At 39.9% G+C, this 24,905-nt stretch overlaps 1 protein-coding gene across 1 annotated transcript in view; it reads left to right on the forward strand.

Moving 5' to 3' along the window:
- Window positions 1–24,905, forward strand: part of MYO1E (myosin IE) — a 179,560-nt gene that overhangs the window by 91,623 nt on the left and 63,032 nt on the right. The window contains exons 6-14 of the mRNA XM_075857925.1: window positions 85–174; window positions 864–995; window positions 4,513–4,647; window positions 6,518–6,650; window positions 10,636–10,832; window positions 13,587–13,667; window positions 13,746–13,832; window positions 14,304–14,390; window positions 15,934–16,101. Coding sequence (XP_075714040.1) covers window positions 85–174; window positions 864–995; window positions 4,513–4,647; window positions 6,518–6,650; window positions 10,636–10,832; window positions 13,587–13,667; window positions 13,746–13,832; window positions 14,304–14,390; window positions 15,934–16,101 — 1,110 coding nt within the window. The remainder of the gene's footprint in view (window positions 1–84; window positions 175–863; window positions 996–4,512; window positions 4,648–6,517; window positions 6,651–10,635; window positions 10,833–13,586; window positions 13,668–13,745; window positions 13,833–14,303; window positions 14,391–15,933; window positions 16,102–24,905) is intronic.

Raw genomic sequence — 24,905 nt, forward strand, 5'->3', positions numbered from 1 at the left:
TTGTCTTTTTATAAATGAGTAAAATCCCGCTTCAAAACAAAAATATACAGTATGCTGATGACTTTCTCCTGTTGTCATTTCCAGCATGTAAAGGATATCATTCTGCAATCAAATCCTTTATTAGAGGCCTTTGGGAATGCAAAGACAGTGAGGAACAACAACTCCAGTAGATTTGTAAGTCGTAGTTATTGTGTTTTCTTATGTAATTGTTTATGTAAAATCCTAATCTTGTTACTAATCACTATAACAAAGAAATTGATTTTGCACAATATTGGCTAAAGTATGATATAGGGGCCAAAGTGCATGTTCACTACCTTACTCTGAATGTAAGTGAATATGATGTATGATCGCCCTTCACCTGCAGCAAAACATACAGGAACAGTGTACTAATGCTTTGTTCCCACTGGCCTTTTGGATTTCACTTTTACAGGTGCCATAACAGATCTGTTAAGATACATTTTACAGTGGAACCTAAATAATCCTGGTGAATCCAAATGACTTCTAATGGGTCCATTTTTATTTGATTATTTTTAATAATTTTTTATTTTTTTTACTTGTACTGGATAGAATAGCACATCATTCTACCTTGTCACTGTCCTTGTAGTTTTCGTTCTTGGGTGTTGGGGGCCGAATCACTACTAAAAGACTTATTACAAAATGCGACACTTGCTGTGTTCTATACTGTCCAATCATCTTTATGATGTTTTGGAATAAATATTTCATGGTCCACAGTATACGGACACGTGCAGGTACTAGTGAAACTTGAATCGTGAAGCAGAGTATCACTTTTTCCTTGGTGTGCCAAATTCAATGGGTAGACATAATTATATTAGGGTAAATATTTTACTATTTTTTTCCAAAAGGGAAAGTACTTTGAAATCCAGTTTAGTCCTGGAGGAGAACCAGATGGAGGAAAAATATCCAACTTTTTGCTGGAAAAATCTCGAGTGGTGATGAGAAATCCAGGAGAGAGAAGTTTTCATATTTTTTATCAGGTATGAACGTTTATTGTATTTTTCATTTGCTTTTTATTTAACATTGTGAACATGTGAAAGAAGCGTTTTGTCAGTCTAATTCTTAATTTTAATCCTTTCCATTTGTATTTTGAAAAGTATTTGTTCCAAGCCACTACTGAACTGCAAAATGCTACACTTGTCTGTAGGAATGTCTGCGTGCTAATATATTAATATTATTAATGACCAGGCCTGAAAAGGCTTTAATGACAAGATAATTTATTTCGTTTTTGCTTCTCTGCCTAAATATTACTTTATTTTTTTCAATTACATGGCTGTATAAGGCCTTGTTTTATTTGGGGAAAAAAAATAATTCCTGCGCAGTTAGGCGGTACAAATAAATTTACTGTGTAATCCATTTATTTTTGCAGCTTGAATATAGAAAAAAAGTGATTTTTGGCAGTTTATTTATTATTTTTTTTTAATGCCATTCATGTTTCACTTTAACCTGTTAAATAAATTCTTCAGGTTATTACGGTCAAGTAGATACCTAACATATGTAGTTTTTTTGTTTTGTGAAGGTATGGGTGTAGACTCGGGATCTCCACTGTATTGTTACAGTTATCACTGGATCTTTCTGTCATTGTTTTAGGTCCATGGTGCTTACATTATTGGCAAACCTGTAGTCCAGTGAAAACCATAGTTCTTAGGTCAATTCTCACCTTTAAGACTGTTTGCCACTGCTGCTATTTCTAATTAATAAAATCAGACAGACAGAATTGTTCCTGGGCTATTGCAAAGCAACAATTCGGGAATGCACGAAGTGACTACAACAAATCTTAGTCCTGTGTGTTCTGCTGTTGTCACTGAATGTCCCCCAGGTGGTTTCATGTTTCCTGTAGATGTAAGGCTTTTAAAGGGAACCTGTCACATCAAACATGCAGTCAGATCTGTGAGCATTATGTTATAGAGCAGGAGATGCTGAGCATATTGATATACAGTTGTGAGGGAAAAGATTCAGGATAACCTGTCCAGTAGGTTGTCCTACTCCGTAATTGTCAATTGTTTCTCTCCTAGAAGGAAGACTGTCAATCAATGGTTGAGACTTCCCACTGGACTCTTTAGTCCACAGTGAGTAGGGATTTACATAAATAAATTACAGATTAGCCTGAATCTTTTTTTTTTTTTTTTTTTTCTCAAAGCTAAGTATCAATCTAGTCAGGTCCTCCTGCCTGCAGATTGGATAGCTTGTACCGCGTAACAGGTTCCCTTTTAAAGGGCTTGTCCTACGAAGGACGTTTCTCACCGATCACTAGAACAGAGGTCCCGAACCACCTCTTCATCCTCACTGCACAACCGCAGTGATCATGTATGCGCCCTTCTGCTCCGTACAATGTCTATAGAGCTGACAAACCGCCAAGCGCTGTAGTTGGCTCTGTCAGCCCCTTAGACATTGAATGGAGCATCAGAGCACATATGTGACGACTTCTCCATTGATATTCCTCTTCACTGCAGTCGTGATCGATGGGGCTCCCAGCAAACAGACATTCCGTGGATAGGTGATAAATGTTTTTAATGGGAAAACTCCTTTAATTATCTCCTTTTGGTGTTCTGGAGTTTGAACATTGGCTGTGACATGCATTTTGCTGTATAGGTCAGTCTCCTTTGTATTTTTCGTATGCCTCAGACCTGTAGCTCTCCAGGATCTATCCCACAATTTATAATGATCTATATAACTAACTTCTGATAGATGTGATCTGTCCACATCTTCCTATGTGATACCTGGGAAAGCATCATGGTATATGTAGTTTCTTAGAGCTACTGCCTGCAGACAGTGATTTCTGAAATCATGATGGCAGACAGAAGCTGGATTATTCTCTTCTAAAACCCAAGTTAGAGTTGACAAAGGAACAGAACACTTCTAATGTAGGCTAGTTTTTTTTTGTCATGAAGACTAGTAGGAGTTCTGACTTGTAGCTGTAACATAGAGGCAGCATATTACAGATCCTCTTTAAGTCACAACTGTTAAGCTGGTGGTCTATGGGCTAATGGAATGCAACATGGCACCACAACATGTGCCCATCTAGCCTTTGCCTTATGTGGAGAATAAACGTAGTACTAATATTTATAATGTATATGTTAAAATTTGTATATAGGTTAACCCGTTAGTGACCGCCAATACGCCTTTTAACGGCGGCCACTAACGGGCTTTATTCTGATGCATATGCCTTTTTACGGCACTGCATCAGGATAAAGTAAACAGAGCAGGGAGCGTCAAATCTCCCTTCTCTCAGCTGCTAGAGGCAGCTGGGGGCATCCCTGCTCTGCCGGGTGAGATCGATATTAGTATCAATCTCACCCGTTTAACCCTTCAGATGCGGTGCGCAATAGCGTGCACCGCATCTGAGTGGTTTTGGAGAGAGGGAGGGAGCTCCCTCTCTCTCCCACCGACACCCGGCGATACGATCGCCGAGTGTTTGTGTCTCCAATGGCAGCCGGGGGCCTAATAAAGGCCCCCAGGTCTGCCTGGAGTGAATGCCTGCTAGATCATGCCGGAGGCATGACCTAGCAGATACCTGTCCGTTTTAAACGGACAGGCAGTAATACACTGCAATACAAAAGTATTGCAGTGTATAACAATAGCGATCGGAGAATCTCATATTAAAGTCCCCTAATGGGACTAGTAAAAAAGTAAAACAAAAGTTTAATAAAGTTAATTTTAAAAAAAATGAAAAACCCAGCTTTTCCCCTTACAAAATGCTTTACTATTAAAAAAACAAAATAAAGTAAAAAAGTTAAACATATTTGGTATCGCCGCATCCGTAACGACCCCGACTATAAATGTATTACATTATTTAACCCGCACGGTGAACGCCGTAAAAAATGTAATAAAAAACTATGGAAAAATTGCTGTTTTCTGTGAATCCTGACTTAAAAAAAATGTGATCAAAAGTGATCAAAAAGTCGCATCTACTCAAAAATGGTACCAATAAAAACTACAAGTCTTCCCGCAAAAAAAGAAGCCCTCATACAACTGCATCGGCGAAAAAATAAAAACGTTACGGCTCTTCAAATATGGAGACACAAAAACAAATAATTTTGAAAAAAAAGCGTTTTTACTGTGTAAAAGTAGTAAAACATACAAAAACTATACAAATTTGGTATCGTTGCAATCGTAACAACCCGCTGAATAAAGTTATTGTGTTTATATCACACGGTAAACGCCGTTGATTTAAGACGCGAAAAAGAGTGGCGAAATTTCAGGTTTTTTCCTATCCCCCCCCCCCCCCCCCAAAAAAAAAGTTAATAAAAGTTAATCAATAAATATGTCCCCCAAAATGGTGCTATTAAAAAGTACAACTTGTCCCGCAAAAAGCAAGACCTTATACAGCTATGTCGACGCAAAAATAAAATGGTTATAGCTCTTGGAATGCGACAATGGAAAAACATAGAAAATGGCTTGGTCATTAAGGTCTAAAATAGGCTGGTCATTAAGGGGTTAAATATTTTGAAAGTAAAAACTACCTAATCCAAATATGTTTTCTATTACCTATTCCAGTTAATTGAAGGAGCATCTAAAGAACAAAGGAATGACCTTGGAATCACAAACCTAGATTATTATTACTATCTTAGCCAGTCAGGATCTTACAAAGTTGATGACATTAATGACAGGAGGGACTTTCAAGAAACCATGGTAAGTAAGAGAGTATATATATTTACTTTTGTATTTATTTATTTTTTTGTAATATTTGTGCATTTACTTTATTCTGTATACATCTTTGGAGACATTGTAGGAGATTGCCCATAGCAAACAGTAGGGTTCAAGCTCCCATTTTTCAAAGGTCCTTTGGCAATTTGAAGTAGCAATATGATTGGTTAGTATATTTTTTGCTAGTTATTAAAGAGACTCTGTCACCACATTATAAGTGTACCATCTACTATATAAGGAGATCGGCGCTGTAATGTAGGTGACAGCAGTGGTTTTTATTTAGAAAAACTATCTATTTTAAACCACCTTATGAGCGATTTTTAGCTTTATGCTAATGAGTTTCTTTATGCCCAAGCGGGCGTTTTACTTTAGACCAAGTGGGCGTTGTACAGAGGAGTGTATGACGCTGACCAATCAGCGTCATACACTTCTCTCCATTCATTTACACTGCACTAGCGATATAGTTATATCTCTATGTGCAGCCACATACACAAACACACTAACATTACTACAGTGTCCTGATAATGAATATACATCACTACCAGCCAGGACGTGATGTTTATTCAGAATCCTGACCCTTCTGAATCTTTTCTGTGAGATTCCAGCAAGGCCAGCGTAATCTCGTTTGAAATGACAGGTTATAGCGTAATCTCGCGAGATTACATTTGCCTTGCTGTAAATCTCACAGAGACGCTACAGACATGTCAGGATTCTGAATAAACATTGCGACCGGGCTGGTAATGATGTATATTCATTATCAGGACACTACAGTAATGTTAGTGTTTGTGTATGTGGCTGCACATAACGATATAACTATATCGCTAGTGCAGTGTAAATGAATGAAGAGAAGTGTATGATGCTGATTGGTCAGCGTCATACGCTCCTCTGTACAATGCCCACTTGGTAGCATAAAGCTAAAAATCGCTCATAAAGTGGTTTAAAATAGATCGTTTTTCAAAATAAAAAGCATTACTGTCACCTACATTACAGCGCCGATCTCCTTATATAGGAGATAGGGCACTTATAATGTGGTGACAAGAGTATAGTTAAAGGGGTATTATACCGTTCAGGTTAAATTTTCATATCTAAAACCACTTAGAAGGGGAAGATTCTTTCAGGGTAAGGTTTTGAGGGTTTTGCAGGTGTTTTCCACCTAAAGAAAAATATGGCTGCTTTCTTCCAAAAACATTACTACACTTGTCCGTGCGTTGTATCCAGTAGTACAGCTCTATATGAAAGAAAGTAGATATGTTTTTTTTTTTTAAATTTTGTACAACCCCTTTAAGCTAAACTAGTAACCCTAAATTGCATAGACTGGTAAACCATAGTAAAGCCAGCCTCCCCAAGGTATAGGTCCATCCCAAGGGCTCATTCACACGGGCGTGATTCTCGTCCGTGCGCTGTGTGTTGAAACACACCGCACACGGCCTTATTGATTTCAATGGGGCTAGTCACACTTGCATGAGTTTTCACACAGAGAGTGTCCTTTGCGTGAAACTCACTGCATATACTATATTGGTGTTTTTAAACTCACCTAGTCGGCCATTGAAGTCAGTGGTTGCGTGAAAAGCACGGACAGCGCACACATGCACACCTGTGTGCTTTTCGTGTTTTACTCATCAACTACATTGAAAAAAAGTGCTTGCGAGTGCGTGAAAGACACATGCCACTTGCAAAGCACGCTGATGCATAACGCAACGCACGTGGACAGATTTATGCGCGGTTTTTAGGAGCGTAAATCTAACGCTGGTTTGAATGTAGCCTAACACTAGTACAGTATAGTAAATATAAATATAGAATATGAGATGAGGAATGAGCTGTGATTTATAACAATTCTCATTTGTGTTTCCTACAGCAGGCCATGAGTGTTATTGGAATTTTTGCTGAAGAGCAAGCCATGGTGCTTCAGATTGTAGCGGGAATTCTCCACCTGGGTAATATTAGCTTCAAAGAAAAAGGAAACTATGCAGCAGTGGAGAGTGAAGAGTGTAGGTATTTCTGTATATGGACAGACACCGAAAGCCTAAAATTCAGTTGCAAAACATGTGACTTACAGTATATAACCGATATATCATGCCGTGCAATATGATGTCTATCATTTTCCTTCTTCTCTATCATGTCTGTCTGCATCATGGCTGGCTTTAGCCTATATGTGTATCATTTATCTTGTCCATGCTCATCCTGTCCAACATATTCTATAACAAATAACTAGTCCCACTTGACCCAACTGAACTGTTGGAGCTTCCATATGAGAGTAGGTATTCTAGAACTCGCACCATCACCAAGATTTTACCAAGTCCTCTCCGTGCACAAACAACACAGGGAGGAGAAAGTCTCCGTTGGGCTATGGCTTTTGTTCATTCTAGAGCATTCCATAAAGTTGTTGCTGCTCCATTCACAATGTAAACACATCTATGTTCTAAGGTTCTGATAATACCACACCAGTTCCAGGTTAGATTCGTAAATCTAGTAATGTAGGGCAAGGTGACTGATCTTCAACTCTTTGGATCATCAGAATAAATTTTGAAATATGTAAAAGTCATTGTAGTCAGCATGGATGGCCCACTAGAAATCCGATCTATTCTCTCACCTCTCTGTTATTCATTGAGAAGTCATGAAATCCAGTATAGGCTCTAGAGCACTTCTGCAAGTAAAGATACCACAAAACAGAATGGCCCATTTATATTTAATGAAAATAAACTTCTTCTATGCCTCCATGTCACATACATTTGTACAACAAAAGTACGGTATATTGAAAGTAATATCTTTAATTCACACGAGCGGGAAAAACTAGCGTAAATCTGGTCCTTGTATGTTGCATTATGCATCAGTGAGATTTGCGAGTGGCATGCGTTTTTCACGCACTTGCAAAGCACTTTTTTGGGGGAATTTTACTGTATTATATCTTACTCTTCAGTTTGACTAAAGCAAGCCATACAGATAAATATAATATAAATGTTGGTGGATTCTGTCAACAATCTAGTGTATCGGAGCATCATGACTGTCTACCGACACGAGGATCGGACATGTTCGATTTCAACAATACCATGCTACATACTGATGTATAGTGATTAGTTCTGTCATTTTGGATTAGGTGTATAAATTGAGCCTTTGTCATCAACTTTAAAAAAACTCTTGTTGTTTGCTTGATGTTTGTGTAAAGAATTATCATTTATAAGCATGCACACTTTAGGATATAAAGGGAATGTATATTAAGCTGTGCAGTCTAGCATAACATTGTAAGCGTCCCAAAATCTTTACAGCCAGGGCAACCCCTTCTGAAAATAAAGCCGAGTACGGCTTCTGAAACTCCCTGCGATCAGCTGTTACCGTTGGGGGAAGTAGAGTGCAAGCTATACATTTACCCTGCTGTAGCCAAATTAATGGCTGTCCACGTAAAGCATGAACGGGCCAAGTTCGGCAGAGAGTGAGCCACTGTGACTCTGCAGCCCTCTGCTCCAGCTCAGAGGGAAGTCAAGCAGGAGAACCCCCTTTATGATGTTCATTTGCCCTAATAGGTCATATAGACAGGGCTTGTCCTGATGAGACAACCTCTTTAAGATAATTGATGTTTGCATGAAATCAATACATGGCTTGTTAATGTTCTATACATTAAAATGGTCTTGTATGTTTGCAGTTCTAGCTTTCCCTACATTTCTTCTGGGCATAAATGATAGTCGCTTAAAGGAGATGGTGAATGTGAATGGGCCCTAAATGAGCTAGTTACCAAAGATCGGATTCCGTCCTGTAACCATGTATTCAGCCTTCTGGGTTATCATTCCATACATCAAGTTGCACCATTAGCAGTAATATGGTGTGCAGATATAGTAACAATGTGGCCGCAATCTGCTATTAATAGAGAAGAAAGAGTAGTGGGGGAAGTAAAGTACTTTTAATGTTTAGACATTGCTTCCGGTATTCTTGGAGCAATGTGATGCTGGAATCACAATCCTTCTGTTAAAAGCTATTTATCCAGTGCCATTATTTTGTCTGGGTCATTAAACTAAAAAGATAAAGAAACATGTAGCAACAAAATCAGAAATTATTTCCAGGGAAATCCGCTAATGGGCAAGTGCACCTAATAAAGAGCACATTTAAATTTTGGTACCTACATAAACAATGTCATGACCTATGCAGTAATCTTAATTCTACATTTTTTTTGTGGTTTTTTTCTTTTTTTTTTTTAACCTTATTTAATTAATGAAATCTAACAGTACACTTTCAACCAAAGTAAAAATATGGTGTACCTTTCTAGCAATGAAGAACTAGTTGTGCTTGTCTGTGATGTGGAGGTAAAAGCAGTAGTCCTCCGTAAAAGCTTTATCTTAAAGGGGTTGTCCAGTTTTTATTTTATTTATTTGTAGAATAGGAAATACAGTTTTCTAATATATATGTATTAGATATTCTGTTCACATACCTCTTATTATAGTGCATGAGGCCCCTGAATTGGTTCACTGCCTCTAGATGATTTATAAAATAACATGCCCCTAGGGGATTTTAATAAAGTTAAATTAAAGAGAAAAAAAATACACACAGAGAAGACAGTGAGAAGAATGTAAGAGCTGCTCCTCACAGACACTGACAGACATGATGATGAGATGTTGCTGGAGGTAGAAATACTTTATAACTTCTGCTCCTCGATAATCTACTCTTTACCTGTTAGATACCTGGACAGTGTTACCTGAATGCCAGTGGTCACATGACTGTCCATTCAGTTATCATCTGGGTGCTTTTTTTATGGCCATCTGTGGGCTATACCATGTTTTTATTTTTAGACCGAGAACTGCGCTGATCTAAAAAGTATGGGAGCAGAATTTTAAATACATGTACTGTATATTAGAAATCTGTATGATTTCCTATTCTATAAATAAATAGAAAAAATGAAAGTGGACAACCCCTTTAACTAATAAATCAATGGCTCTACAGGGCTGAGTGAATATTTTTGACCCTGCCGAGCCGCTATTTTGTTAGCCAGGAAAATAATTTCTAGGTGACTAAAAGTCTCCTTTAATGTAAGTTCTGTGGGCACAAACACCACGTAAGCAGTTTTCCAGTGTGGGGACCCTGCACATGGCAGCACACATTTCTGCTTCTTGGGGCCCTGAAAGACTTGTTTGAAACTGAGGAGGAGTGGGATTTACATAACCGCAGTCACACTTGAATTTTCCACTTTGCTTCGGGTATGCCAGGGTCTTCAGCACCTGCAAGAAATTTGGAATTTTACTGTATTATATCTTACTCTTCAGTTTGACTAAAGCAAGCCATACAGATAAATATAATATAAATGTTGGTGGATTCTGTCAACAATCTAATGTGTATCGGAGCATCATGACTGTCTACCGACACGAGGATCGGACATGTTCGATTTCAACAATACCATGCTACATACTGATGTATAGTGATTAGGTCTGTAATTTTGGATTAGGTGTATAAATTGAGCCTTTGTCATCAACTTTGAAAAAAAAAAACTCTTGTTGTTTGCTTGGTGTTTGTGTAAAGAATTATCATTTATAAGCATGCACACTTTAGGCTATAAAGGGAATTTATATTAAGCTGTGCAGTATAGCATAACATTGTAAGCGTCCCAAAAGCTTTATAGCCAGGGCAACCCCTTCTGAAAATAAAGCAGAGTACGGCTTCAGAAACTCCCTGCGATCAGCTGTTACCGTTGGGGGAAGTAGAGTGCAAGCTATACATTTACCCTGCTGTAGCCAAATTAATGGCTGTCCACGTAAAGCATGAACTGGCAAAGTTCGGCAGAGAGTGAGCCACTGTGACTCTGCAGCCCTCTGCTCCAGCTCAGAGGGAAGTCAAGCAGGAGAACCCCCTTTATGATGTTCATTTGCCCTAATAGGGCACATAGACAGGGCTTGTCCTGATGAGACAACCTCTTTAAGAGAATTGATGTTTGCATGAAATCAATACATGGCTTGTTAATGTTCGATACATTAAAATGGTCTTGTATGTTTGCAGTTCTAGCATTCCCTACATTTCTTCTGGGCATAAATGATAGTCGCTTAAAGGAGAAGCTGACAAGCAGGCAGATGGACAGCAAGTGGGGCGGCAAGTCAGAGTCTATCAATGTGACATTGAATGTGGAGCAGGCCTGCTATACCAGAGACGCTTTAGCCAAAGCACTTCATGCTCGTCTTTTTGATTACCTGGTAGATGTAAGTATGACCTTTTATATAAATGTGTGAGTAGAATGAGGTTAGAACAATCCCAGTTTACAAAGTGTAATGGCATAATTTTACTTGACACACTATAACCTACATGCAACTCTCAAAAGTTGCGCTGTTAAGGGTTAATCAATTGGCACCTGTGCATGCTATCATACAGAGAGTAATTGTCCCCCAAGAACCAATATGCAGATTTATTTTTCTCTCCTTTTGGGTATCCTGTTCTTACACTTTCAACGGTCCGAGACCAAACTTATTATTTATTTTCCAAGTACAAGTTAGTTACTACTTTTTTCTGACATTTTTAAAATGAATAGGTATCTCAAAATTAGACGCAGCCTCCAACTCCAAATATAAAGGGGAAGTCTCACAAAGTTTAAGCTTGCAATAGGCAAAGTCAGCTAATCGCCACAGTTCCGGCTTCTAGATGCACAGTTGCGTCTAGCCACTTATGGCGCATTAAAGTGAGTGGCTATTTATGTAATGCATAGATGTGCCAGATCCATCAAGGCATTCTGGGACATAGAGGGGGGATATCGAGCGGGGGAACCCCCTCCATGACGTCCATATGCCCTCATAGGTTTCCCCTGCATTAATAGGTTAGTCTGACATACGGTAGTAACCTAGGCCGTAGAGGCAGATTTATAATACAGAAGTACAAATCCGCTTCTCTTGGCACTGGAGCAGTAACTCTACATGCAGCCTGCAGGAACTCTGACTGTAGAGAAGCAACAATGTGGATGCATATGTGCAGTGAGTGTCTATGCATTTGTACAGTCTGGGCCTCAGTGACTGTAGGTTTACAACAAGGAAGAGAACATTGGTTCAGATGGGATCTGCTGTATCTGTATAAACATGTAAGATTAATTGTTTGGCTAATCTCAAAGAATTCAGTTAGCTTTTTTCCTGGCAGGCAGAATCTCGTAGCCTGCTATTTGAAGTTAGAGATGAAATTAAAGATATCATTCTGTTTTTAATGGATTGAACTGGAGCCGTATTTCTCCTTTCTTTTAATTTGTACACCTTACTGCCGCTTTAATGCTTCCAACCTTACCTAACACACATGCAAGACCTGGTAAACCACCAGAGCTGTCACAACTCCCATATCTTGCTTCAGATCGTAAAAAATCTACAAAAGTTACTGTCCATGCTTTCACTGTGAGAAGACAACTCAATGCTTTGAATTTGAAAGCATGTTTACCTACCAAGAGGAAGAGCAGAACTAGAAAACTGAAACTAAACATCTGAAATGTGAGGTAAAGCTATGTGTACTGATGAGTATACTGTCGAGGGCTTTAGAAGTTACATATGGCGGTATGTTTGCCACCAAAAGCATTGAAAGGCTCATCTGTTAAACGTGGTGGAGGATCAGTGCAAGGTCTGGGTTTTAGAACGTCTGAACATGGTGATTTGTGTTTTGATTGGAGGCGTCATAATGTAAAGGGATTGTCCCAAAATCAAAAATGATCACTTATCCACAGGATAGGTGATAATTTTCGAATCGCTGGGACCCACACAAATTGTGAGACTGGGGCATCCAGAACCCCCAGCTTCTCCTCACCTCCCCTCCTGCAGTGAGAAAGTTTAAAAGGAGTGGCGGTCGAGCATGTGCACTGCCTTATTGAATGTCTATGTGAATGACCGAGACCGCAGAGTGCTGTAGTCAACTGTTTCAGTCATTCCCATAGACTTTAAGGTAGCACGCATGCTAGACCGCCACTTCATTCAATGTCCTCCTGATTGCAATTAAGCAGTGAGGAGGAACTGGGGTACGGGACCCCCATTCTCGCAATCGGTGGTGGATAGGGGATAATTCTGGTTCTGGGAATTCCCCTTAAATAAGCAGAATCAAATTTTTATATGTCATGCAATATATCCTTGGAAATGTTGGATTGGGAAAAATGATTCTAAAGCAAAATAACCCCAAGCACAATTCTGTGACGATGAAGAGTTGCTTATTCTACGAAGAAGATTCTGGAACATGAGGAGAAAATGAGACTGAACTGCGGACCTGCTTACAGGAAGTATGGAAAAACATCCCTGCAGATTTATTTAAATGACAAAACAAGTTTCCTGTAAAGAATGGAAGCCGTAATAAAGGCACACGTGGATGCACAACACTGCAATATTTTTTTAAATATATTTAGTTGCTGAGTATTTTTGAGGTGTTCTGCTTAATGGGGGAGATTTATTAATACTGTCCTAAAACTAGACCAGACTGGCAGAAATTGCACCAAATATATCACAATGGCGCAGATTAAATGATAAATTTAGCACATCTTGGTAAATGTTAGACACTTTTCTCTTTCTTATGCCACCTCTTGGCTGGCGTAGTTTACACCGGTATCTTGGCACATTCCATTTATAAATGTGGCGTATTTTGACTCCTTTAAACCACACCCCTTTTATGAGACACTTTTCAAAATTGACGAGGAAGATGCAAAACTGTCTAAGACGCATAATTTTGGCGCACACCATGTACTCCATTTTTTTTTCAGAATTTGGCCATGTTTTGCTTAGTAAATCTCCCCCAATATTGTTTGTGATCCCCTTCAACACAGAAGAATTAATTTACTTAATGGCCGTTTTAACTGGAAATGAAATTGACAGAAAGGTGGTCTGACATTTGCACTGTACTGTATTGTATATAGGAATTGCTAAGCCTCCTAGAAGTTTAGGACTGCCAAGATTAATCGCACCGCTCTGTGTTCAGTAATTTTATTTTAAAATCTTTTTATTTTGTAGTCCATTAATAAGGCGATGCAGAAGGATCAAGAAGAATATAATATCGGTGTTCTTGATATTTATGGCTTTGAGATTTTCCAGGTAAGTTAAATGACTGTTAGAATCATACGTTTTCCTTCAATCTATACATAAGGATAATTTGTATTTGTTTATTTTCAGAAAAATGGTTTTGAGCAGTTCTGCATCAATTTTGTGAATGAAAAGTTGCAACAAATATTTATAGAGCTGACTCTCAAAGCAGAACAGGTAACTAAACTGAAATCTCTGCATATGCTTACGTTCCATGTAGCTACAGTTTAGGCTACAGTCACACGAACATGGCCAGCCTCGGATATGAAAGCGGCAGTTTTTCACGTCCGAGGTGCACCTATGCGGTAAGCGTTATCACACAACCCCCATAAACTAGAGTGTATGGAGGGATGCGTGAAAACGCAAAAAAATAGGACCTGTCCTATTATTTCACCGACCCTTCACACACTCCGTTGTAACCAGTCACGTGAACAGCCCCATTGAAATACATGAGTCCATGTGATGGGAATAATACATGTTAGACCCATACTAGGTGGACCTTGTTATTGACTACTTTTGCTGCACAAGAGGCGCATATATGAAATATTATTATATGTAAGTGGTCCCTCCCATCACCATTGTGATCTTATTAGTCTGTTAATATGCCATTATACCATAAATTACAGTTGTTTGTTGTTGGAATTGCAGGAAGAATACGTCCAGGAAGGAATACGATGGACTCCTATAGAATATTTTAACAATAAAATAGTATGTGACCTTATTGAGAATAAAGTGGTAAGTATAACCAGGTTTGTCCTATGCATGATCTCTGATGTTATTTCTGTTGCTTATATAGCACCAACATACTGTATTCTGCATCACTGGTCATAAGTTGTCATCACGCACTACTTCCCCAGTGGGGTCTAACCATCTAAATTCCCTATTTGCAAGTTTTGGGAGGGTGTGAGGAAACCGGAGTACCCGGAAGGAAAGCCACATAAACATGGGGAGAACATGTAAACTCCATGCAGATTTGTCCCTTGGTCACATTTGATCCCAGCCCGTCCCTCCATGCCCGGCTACAAGGCAACACTACGAAAATGAGCCATCGTAATACCTGTGGTGTTGTGAACGGTCCTTTATACACTTTATCTGACCACGCTAAAGTATTAAACTAAAATATGTAACAAGCACCAATGCATAATAGAAGGATCCAAGTAAAGAAATGATTGGCTCTATAGATAAAATAACAAAATACATAAAACAGAAAATGCTATAGAAATTGTTTCCGGCAAGTATATTTGCCTTTTTAAAGGGAGACGCTTGAGTACTATTCAATGTAACATACAATTTCTTTCCCTAAGCCATCTTTCAATATCCTTGTTTTTCATGCCTTAAATGGCGCTGTCTTATTTATTTTATTGTAAATAGAAATGCCGGTGTAAGAGGGTCCTAGAAACGGTCTTTTGAAAAATAAGTTATAAGGAGGTGGCTCAGGCACTTGAGTGAAGTAATGTACGACAGGCCAGACCTGCAATAGAACTTGTGCTTGTTTCAGAGCATGTAAAACATTTTAATAAATACATTTAATCAAATTTATTAAGCCCACCTACAACAACAAGGCAACGTTTGTAAGATGGGTTCCTACACAAATCATATCTGTACAACAGAAGACTCGCCTCTCTTTTTGGCCTACAATTTACACAATATAGGGAGGAAACCGTTGTATGATGCTTCAGTCAAAAACAGCCGTGGATAGATAGGAGGAGCGCATGACCGTGATGAAGGCAGTCACCACTCCCCAAAGGGACCTAACAAAGGGAGATAGAGGCAGGTGCTAGTCTGCTGTCACTGAAAATCATAAGCCAACCAATCCCCCCCCAGCAAAAAAAATTTTTTTATTAGTAATAAATTATCCTCAGAATTTTTACACTGAATATACAGTATATGCTTGGATGATGTCAGCGCTACTAAGTTATTACCCAATATCTTAGCATGTGTATAGCCAAAATGTACTGTAAAAGTTATGACGCAGCGGTGTAATATGTAGATTTTGCTGCGGATTTCACGCTTTCCATTCACATGTATTGTACTATACTTTGTTGCGGACAAACAACAAATCCGTCACATCCGTACATGGCCTAAGAATATGGACTGTAATTATCAGATTGTTATGATATGCTGGTAAATGCATTTGCATCATGGCTGCAGTCCGTTCTAGTGTTAAATCATTAATACAACTTCTTCGCTCCATGTATGAATGATTATTTTGTATACTGTTTTTTACTCATTTAATTATTCACTGGCGATGTTTATCTGTTTTCGCTGCCATTTTCAGAATCCACCAGGTGTTATGAGTATTTTGGATGATGTATGTGCCACAATGCACGCTGTGGGAGAAGGGGCAGATCAGACACTTTTACAGAAACTCCAGATGGCGGTGGGGACTCATGAGCATTTTAACAGCTGGAACCAAGGTTTTATCATTCATCATTATGCTGGAAAGGTATGTTCTCAAAGACCAAACTTGGTAGTTTATCAGGTAGTTCAAACACGGTGACTTAATATGTCAGAAAATTCTAGAATGTGGACTCCTTTTAGCAGCAATGCTGTTTCACGTTGAACATCGATAGTACTAAGAGGGAAAAACACTAACTCCCCAAGATGTTATGAGCAAGTGGTGCTTTAGGATTGTGAACGTGTGGCTAAAAATAGAATGACATGTACAGTATAAGACAAAAAGATTAGGATTCCACATGCTGGCGAGTTTAATTTATTGACCGATATACTCTAGATCTAGTACCTAGCCACAGTCTCTAAAACCATGTCTTTCCAGAATATTAAATAACTGGGATATTTAATATCTATAATCAACATGTTCCTTTTCTTTTTTTTTTCTTTCTACAGAATATTAATATAGTGGATTATTTTAAGGCATAGGGAAATAATAAAAATTTACTCACCAAAATTTTTGTTTCCTGGAGTCCGTTTTCAGCACAACACAAATGGGCTTTAGTCCCCTAGATACAATTCTATAGAGACTGATTGAGTAGCAGTAATTAACTAATAAACTTAATTCGATTGGCACACTATAACTAGGTGAAAGGATCCAAGACCTAGTGTATTGTTCTGCAGCAAAAAGAAAAAATTATGAAAAGAGAGGGAAACTAACGCGGGCGGCAGGCTCCACATCTGACCGCGATCCCCATCGGGTCTCGTGCCTCTCTCGGCGCTTCCAGTCTTCTGCAGCTCACGGCCGCTGGATCCCTAGTCCACGCGCTCTGACCGTCTCTTAAAGGGCCAGTGCACACACAATTCTAAAAGTTACCCAATCACCCCTCCTGTGTCCAAAGGCTATTTAAGGCACCTCCTCGATCTCCCAAGTGCCTCAGCAATGTTGTTGCTAACACTGTTAGTCTGCAAAGGTTCCGTAGTCTGTTCCTGTATCCAGTGTCCTTGTCACGGACACAGATACTGAAGTCGTCAAGTTCAGTTTCTGCATCAAGTGTCCGGGACCAGTTCAACTCCCGATAATCCAGCACAAGCCTGCTCCCAGCTATCGGGACACCAACATGCTATCCACATACTACCGACCAGTGACTGTCTTATATTTTTTTGTCCAGCTGCTACTCCGTTTCGGTGGAGTGGTCCAGTGGGTCCACATCCCCGATGGACAGAACAGAAACTTGTGCTGCCTACGGACTTCAGGAAAAAAATATTTTGGTAAGTAAATTTTAATTTTCCTCATTCTACAAAAGCACAACACAAATGGGATTTGTAAAACAGTGAATAATTAAGGGGGGGGGCAGAAGCAGATGTTGCCAACTGAAATACACCTCTTCTGCAAGAATGTCAAGTCTATAGTGGTGCATGAAAGAGGAAGAGAAGGACCATGTAGCTGCTCTGCAGATCTGATCCATTTCAGCCCATGAAGCTGATGTAGAGTTTGCGGAGTGGGGCCCGTACATAAAGAGGAGATTGTAAATGACGGAGTATAGGTAAGTTCTATTGTGCTTTTAATCCGACCCTTACTGATTCATCGAGCTGAAGTGATTGCCACTAAAAAGAAAGTCTTAAAGGTGAGGAGTCTAGTGCTGACCATTTCTAGGTGTGCAAATGGACCCTTTGTCAAGGCCGTTAGGACTACTGATCGGTCCCAACATGATGCTGGAGCTTGAAAAGTGTCACTCAAATTTTTAATGGCCCTGAAAAAAGTACTGATTAAATGTTGGCTAGAAAACTTCCCCTGTAGTTGAGCATTGATTGCAGTAAACTGAACTTTAAGCATATTTAGTTTAAGACCTTTTTGGAAGTCTACTTGTAGGAATGGTAGTATTGCTTTCAAAGTATCGGGCTGCATAGAATGCTGCTCTCACCAGGATGTAGAAATTCTCCATACTCTATTATAAACTTTAACTGTAGATGGCCTTCTCACTGATAGAAGGGTATTAACGACCTCCGAGGATAGGCCCGAGACTGTTAGGTTTTGTCTGTCAGTCTCCAGGCCCTAAGCTGCAACATGTGGGGCCAAGGGTGAAGGAGACCTTTTTGGGAGAGGAGATCTGGTATAGTGGGTAGTCTCCAGAATCTTCCTCTCGAGAGAGACCACACGCAAGCAAATTATGCCCTGCGGGGCCAGAAGGGTGGAATAGCTAGTACTTTGGCTTGATCTTGGAGGATCTTGATAAAGATCCTGGATATCAGAGGCAGTGGCCGAAAAACCTAGATCAGACCCTCTTTCCATGGAACTGATAGGCCGTCTATGGCTAGAGCACTGGGAGAGCGGTATAGGGAGCAGAAAGCTTGAGTTTTCAAGTTCTCCTCTGTTGCCATAGCATCCAGAACTGGCATTCTCATCTTCAGAACTATCGGGGACAAAAACATTGGGTTTAAAATCCATTTACCTGGATGCAAGGGAGAGCGACTGAGAAGGTCTGCCTCGACATTCAAGAGTCCTCTGATGTGAACCGCCGAGATGCCCAGAGTGTTGTGCACTGCCGAGGTCATAATGTTTTTGCACTCTGCAGACATTTTTGGGACTCCTTGTTCCTCCCTGCTTGTTTATATAAAACACTGTGGGGAGATTGTCTAATTGAACCACCAGATGGAAACTTTCTAAATTTCTTAAAAATATGAGGTTGCCCGATTTTTGACCGCTATCAGTTATCATAGATTGGAAGATTGTGCTGCTTTCAGTTTTGACCACTTGCCCTGAGCAAATAGACTGTCTACATGGGCGCCCCAACCCCAAGAGGAGGCATCCGTGGTGAGAACCATTTGAGGTTGGGGAACCAGAGATCTGTCCTGGAGAAGTTGTTTGGAGTTGAGCCACCACTTCAGCTCCTGTCTTGATGATGTAGAGACTACTATCTGATCCTCCAGACTGTGATGTCCGTTCCAGGCCTCGAAGATGTTGGTGTTTAAGGCTCTGATGTGGGCTTTCACCCAGGGGACTGCGTCTATCGTCGATGTGAAGAGCCCCAAGACTCCTATTTCTTTTCTAATTGAAATTCTTGGATGATTTACTAGATGTCTCACTAAGGTCTGTAGAGATTTCCTTCTGTCTGGAGATAAGGAAATTGTGAGATGACATGAACTCATATTTCTGGGATTTGTGATAAATTATTGTGAAGAAGTGAGCTGTGATTTGTCGTGATTTATGATGAAGCTCTGATCCTGAAGAAACTGTATAGTGCAATGAAGATCTCGACGTATCCTTTGTTCTGTAGGAGCTTTTATTAGCCAATCGCCTAGATAAGGAATAATGCAGATCCCCCTCGACCTAAAAGCAGCGGTTTGGGGGCTGATGTTATGCCGAAAGGAAGACAAGTAAATTGTTGGTGGCATATGCCTCTGGATGTTTGAACCACTATCCTCCGATATTTTCGGTGCCTGGGAAGTATAGGGATGTGTAAGTAGGTGTCTGTGAGGTCTATTGTTGCCATAATGTTCGTTTTCAGAAGAGATATCATGTAACAAATAGATTCCATTTTGAATCTCTTCTTGTGAAGATACCTGTTGAGAAAGGTAAGATCTACAATTCGTCTCTAGTATACTCCTTGGCAGACTTTTTCTGTTGGTACTCCTAGAGCGGACTTCTGAATAAATTCTTGAAGTTTATGAATCACTGGATTTTTCCCAGTGTTGGAAACCAAATGAATTGGAGGTTTTTTTAAGAATTCTAGGGCATACCCGTTCTGAATTACTGAAGCAGCCCATGCATCTGATGAAGTCATAGACCATAAAAGATGAAAAATTCTGTAATCTGGCTCTTGCCTGCATAGGGAGAGTCCTCGCTTCATAGCTCAGATGGTTTCTGATTCGGACCCTTTTTCCTAAAAAACGAAGATGATTGCTTATTTGGTCTAAATCTTCTTCTGTCGGACTTGTTGTTTGCTCTGAATCTTGGGGGACTTTTTCTTTGACCCTGAAAGGACCACTGAAAAAACTTCTTCTTAGTTTCTGGGATTTTTGTGCCTTGACCTTCCTCAATGGACTCCAGAATCGTTTCCAATTGTGTACCAAAAAGGGATTCCAGGATGAAAGGGGCAAACTGCAATAGTTGTTTTCAGATGGGGTGTCACCTGCTGACCATAGTTTAATCCATGACGCCCATTTAGCAATATTGGAGAGGGCCATGACTCTAGAGGAAAACTTCATAACCTCCATAGGAAAATCGCATAAAAATTCTCATGCTGATTTCATGATGGGTAAGGTTTGCAAGATCTCTTCTCTGTAGACCCCTTCTTCCAAGTCTCAACACAGCTGACTTAGCCAGATTCTTAGGGTTCGGACTATGGGCACTGAAGCTGAGGCTGAAACACAAGCAGAATAAGATTTCTTGAGAATGGATTCAGCCCTGCGGTCCATGGGGTCCTTCAAGAGGGATACTTCTCTTTTGGATAATCTGGCCACTGGTAAATCTACTTTAGGAACAGAATCCCAGAGTTGGGAAAATTTTTCTTCCAACTTGTATGAAGATCTGATCTTTATGCTTCGATGTAATTTCTTATCTGGCTTGTCCCATTCATGTTTTATTTACTCATTAAGGGTAGGATGGCCTTGAAGCATTTTTCCCTTAGCAGTAGTAAAATAAGTCTGACCTTTTTTGGCTTGTGATCCACGGTTTTATCTAATTCCACCTTTTCTTTAACTACTTTGACTTAAAGAGGCTCTGTCACCACATTATAAGTGCCCTATTTTGCACATAATTTGATCGGCGCTGTAATGTAGATCACAGCAGTATTTTTCTTATTTAGAAAAACAACAATCATTTTTGACGGAGTTATGACCTATTTGAGCTTTATGCTAAGGAGCTTCTTGATGGACAACGTGGCGTGTTTTACTTTTTGACCAAGTGGGCGTTGTGGAGAGAAGTATATGACGCTGACCAATCAGTGACCAATGCGCGTCATACACTTCTCCCCATTCATTTACACAGCACATCGCGATATAGCTATATCACTATGTGCAGCCACATACACACACATTAACGATACTGCAGTGTCCTGACAATGAATATACATTACCTCCAGCCAGGACGTGATGTCTATTCAGAATCCTGACCCTTCGCTAACGTTTCTGTGAGATTTACAGCAAGGCAAGCGTAATCTCGCGAGATTACGCGGTAAACTGTCATTTAAAACGAGATTACGCTTGCCTTGCTGTGAATCTCACAAACTTTAGCGAAGTGTCAGGATTCTGAATAGACCTCACGTCCTGGCTGGAGGTAATGTATATTCAATGTCAGGACACTGCAGTAACGTTAATGTGTGTGTATGTGGCTGCACATAGTGATATAGCTATATCGCCATCTGCTGTGTAAATGAATGGTGAGAAGTGTATGACGCTGATTGGTCAGCGTCATACTCTCCACAACACCCACTTGGTCAAAAAGTAAAACACGCCCAGTTGTGCATTAGGAAGCTTATTAGCGCAAATCTAATATAGGTCATATAGAAAAATGATAATTTTTGACTTAATAAAAACACTGCTGTAATCTACATTACATCGCCGATCACATTATGTAGAAGATGGGACACTTATAATGTGGTGACAGAGACTCTTTAAGGTGGGCAGATTTTCCTTGCAGAATATAATAGTATTCGCCTGGATCGTCAGAATCTGATTCTTCTGACACCATTTTCCCTCTGATCTGGATGAATCCTTATAAGACTGCAAGTTAATAGAAACCTCTGGAGACTTTCTGGAAAGTTTAGATTTCCTTGATGAACTACCTTGGTCAAATATTATAGCAAGCTGATCTTAAAGCCAAGATCCCTATGCATTTCTCTCATGGTTTAGAGTGTTTTCATTAGGAACGATACAAATGCCACAAAAATCAGAGGGTAATTCAACTGGTGAAGGTCTATCTAGATTTTCTAGATCTCTGCCTGCTGTCCCCATTGAAATACATCTGAGGAGAAAAACCAATGCAAAAAATGAGCCAGGTCCATATAGATATTTATACACCACACCTGTAGATATTGTAATAAAAGATACTTGACCACATAAAACACAGAGGCGACTTTAAGACTAGCATACAGCGGTATATAGCTTATACAATGGTCCCCAGCATGAATAAACAGAAGCATAAATTACATATATAATCATGGTGTAGATTTACGAAGTGTCCCAGCTGGTAAGACAGAGGCTAACACATACGCTACCTTCTCTCTGAAGGTACGGCAAACTTGCTCCCCCTTCCGACCCCATGCTTACCACTTAGTAGCAGAGGGTATAGCGATCTGGCTGATCATGCTTTGAGGAGCACAGCCGTGCCTCATTTAGACTTTTTTTTTCAAAACCCTGCGTCCCGCATATGCTCAGACTTCGTGCAAGACGCTGTAATGTCTTTCTAAAGAAAGACTGCTCATATCCCTGATATGCCCCCGAATCATGCAGACATTCTGCGGAGAGGGAGGCATGGCTGCCGCAGTAATAAGGATAGATCAAATCGCTAAAAGGGGTTTTCTGTGCACCAATGGAACACTCTCCATCTTGATACACCCTCAGGCTGAGGAACAGGCATGACCTGTATCCAGCCTGGAACATAATAACTCCATCACAGCCGAGCTAGAGGAGACTCCATCTCAGATATTACCTAGAATAGTAATCCTTTTACCTAGTTATAGCGTGTCAATTGATTTTTTACGTTTTATTAGTTAATTACTGCTAATTAATCTTTCTCTATATAATTGTATCTAGGGGACTAAAACCCATTTGTGCTGTGCTGCCGCAGGACGATCCGGAAACCACAATAAGGCCCTGTTCACATGGAGTATTTTGACAAGCTTTTTGGAGCTGAAACTGCTCCGCAAAAACCGTCCGAAAATGCCTCCAATGGATTTCAATGGGAGGCGGGGGCGGTTTACTCCCGCGAGCGGTAAAACCGCCTCGCGGGAGAAAGAAGGGACTTGCCCTATCTTCGTGCGGTTACGCCTCTGACCACCCATTGACATCAATGGGAGGCAGAGAAGCGTATTTCGCTGAGTTTTTTGCCCGTAGCACTCAATGGGCGCGAGCGAAAAACGCATTGAAAATCGTGGCAAAGGCCGTGCAGGAAGGTCAAAATCTGCCTCAAAATCCCAAACGGAATTTTGAGGCAGAAGTTTCCTCCTGCAAAAAACTCCATGTGAACATAGCCTAATACTCCAGTAGAATAGTAGAGCAGTGACCACACAGATAAAGGTAGAAATCAACCCTGTATGGTGATATGCACATCTGACCGAAAAGCTCTGCGTATAGCTTGGTATATAATAATTTGTGGGTAGTAAATGAAGCAGAAAGTCCCTCACAAGGCAGCACAATAAATTAAATTTCCAAAACCTGTCCTCAAGGAACCCCAATAGGCCATGTGTAGAGGATACCCATAGAGAAGACACTTGGTAATTATTGATTTAGTGAAACTAGTTATGATAAATTACTTGTGCAATACTAAAGGGTGTGTCATTAATTTAATTTATACTTCTTTAATTAGATTGTAGAAGAAATAAGGTTTGTAAAGTATTTCATCTTGTAGCTTTTGTATTTTCTATTTATAAAACCTTCCCTGGTGGCGGCCATATTGGAGGCACACACTTCCTTCCTGTATTGTCTCTGCACAGAGAGTACAGCAGGATGTTTGTGGCTGAAATACGTGGTAGTGTCAGTAATTGACAGTGAAGTGCTATAGAGTCTCCAGGAAGGGATAAAGTACAGCCCCCTCCTCCATAGACCAGGGACAGGGGAGATACATACAGAGCCTTATCTGTGTATATGGTGTATAGAGTCACTATACTGCCTTATCTAGGCCTTCAGCAGTACAATGGAGCTGTCGTTAAATCTCCCACCCACTGCTGTAGACCGGGTCAGTAAAGTTGACAAGTGAGCTACAGAAAACCGGAAATGTCAGCTTATTGTGAGTTCTTTAGTGGCTAGCAAGAAAATTGGGATATTTCATGTGTTTTTTTTTAATATGGTCACATAAAAATAAATTAAATAGTAAAAACTTAATTTAAATAATGTCATTTTCTAATGGTTTATTCTCTTTAAGGAAATCCTCCAAACATGGCATGTTAGGGTTCCTCGAAAGCAGTTAGAGGAAACAAAACGAGTCTTAAACCTTTAATTCTTAAAAGTTTAAGCCCCCTTTATTTTCAGACCCGGCTTCCTATACATTCTTGATTTACCGGTAAATATAAATGAGTGGCAAACAAAAAAAGAACTGGTAACCGCACACAGACTTCAATTCAACAGATAACTAGCTGGTTTATTCACCTCATGTGACACACGTGACGTTTCAGCTAAATGTGGAGCCTTTCTCAAGCTTGAAAAAATGCTCCACATTGAGCGGAGACGTCCCATATCACGTCATGAATAACCCAGCAAGTAATCTGTTTAATTTAAGTCTGTGTGCTGTTACCAGTTTGTTCTTTTTTTGAGTTTCCATTGTGGGGACTGATCCAACCCTGGGGTAACGCGCAACACAGGCGTAACGAGGTGGATAGTGCTATTGGAACATTGCTATAAATACAAGCGAGCATGTTGTAAGTGGTGGTTTCCCATGAAACTAGATGGGGTTCCATAGCACACAAGTTTATTTTATTTTTTATTTTTTCCATAGCACACAAGTTATTATTTATTCTTTTTTAACAAAGCTTGCTCATTCTACCCAACACAAATTGAATTAATCTGTGTAAAGTTCGCTCTGGGTAGGTCAAATTTTTTGCGAAGTCTTCATTTTCTGTTCATGACGCCAGGCTTTTCAGAAACTGTTTAAATGTTTATTTAATACTCCCTGTGTGTATGCATTTTGTTTAATTGCCGAAG

This window comes from Rhinoderma darwinii, chromosome 3, assembly GCF_050947455.1.
Source record: "Rhinoderma darwinii isolate aRhiDar2 chromosome 3, aRhiDar2.hap1, whole genome shotgun sequence".
In the NCBI taxonomy this organism is placed as follows: domain Eukaryota; kingdom Metazoa; phylum Chordata; class Amphibia; order Anura; family Rhinodermatidae; genus Rhinoderma; species Rhinoderma darwinii.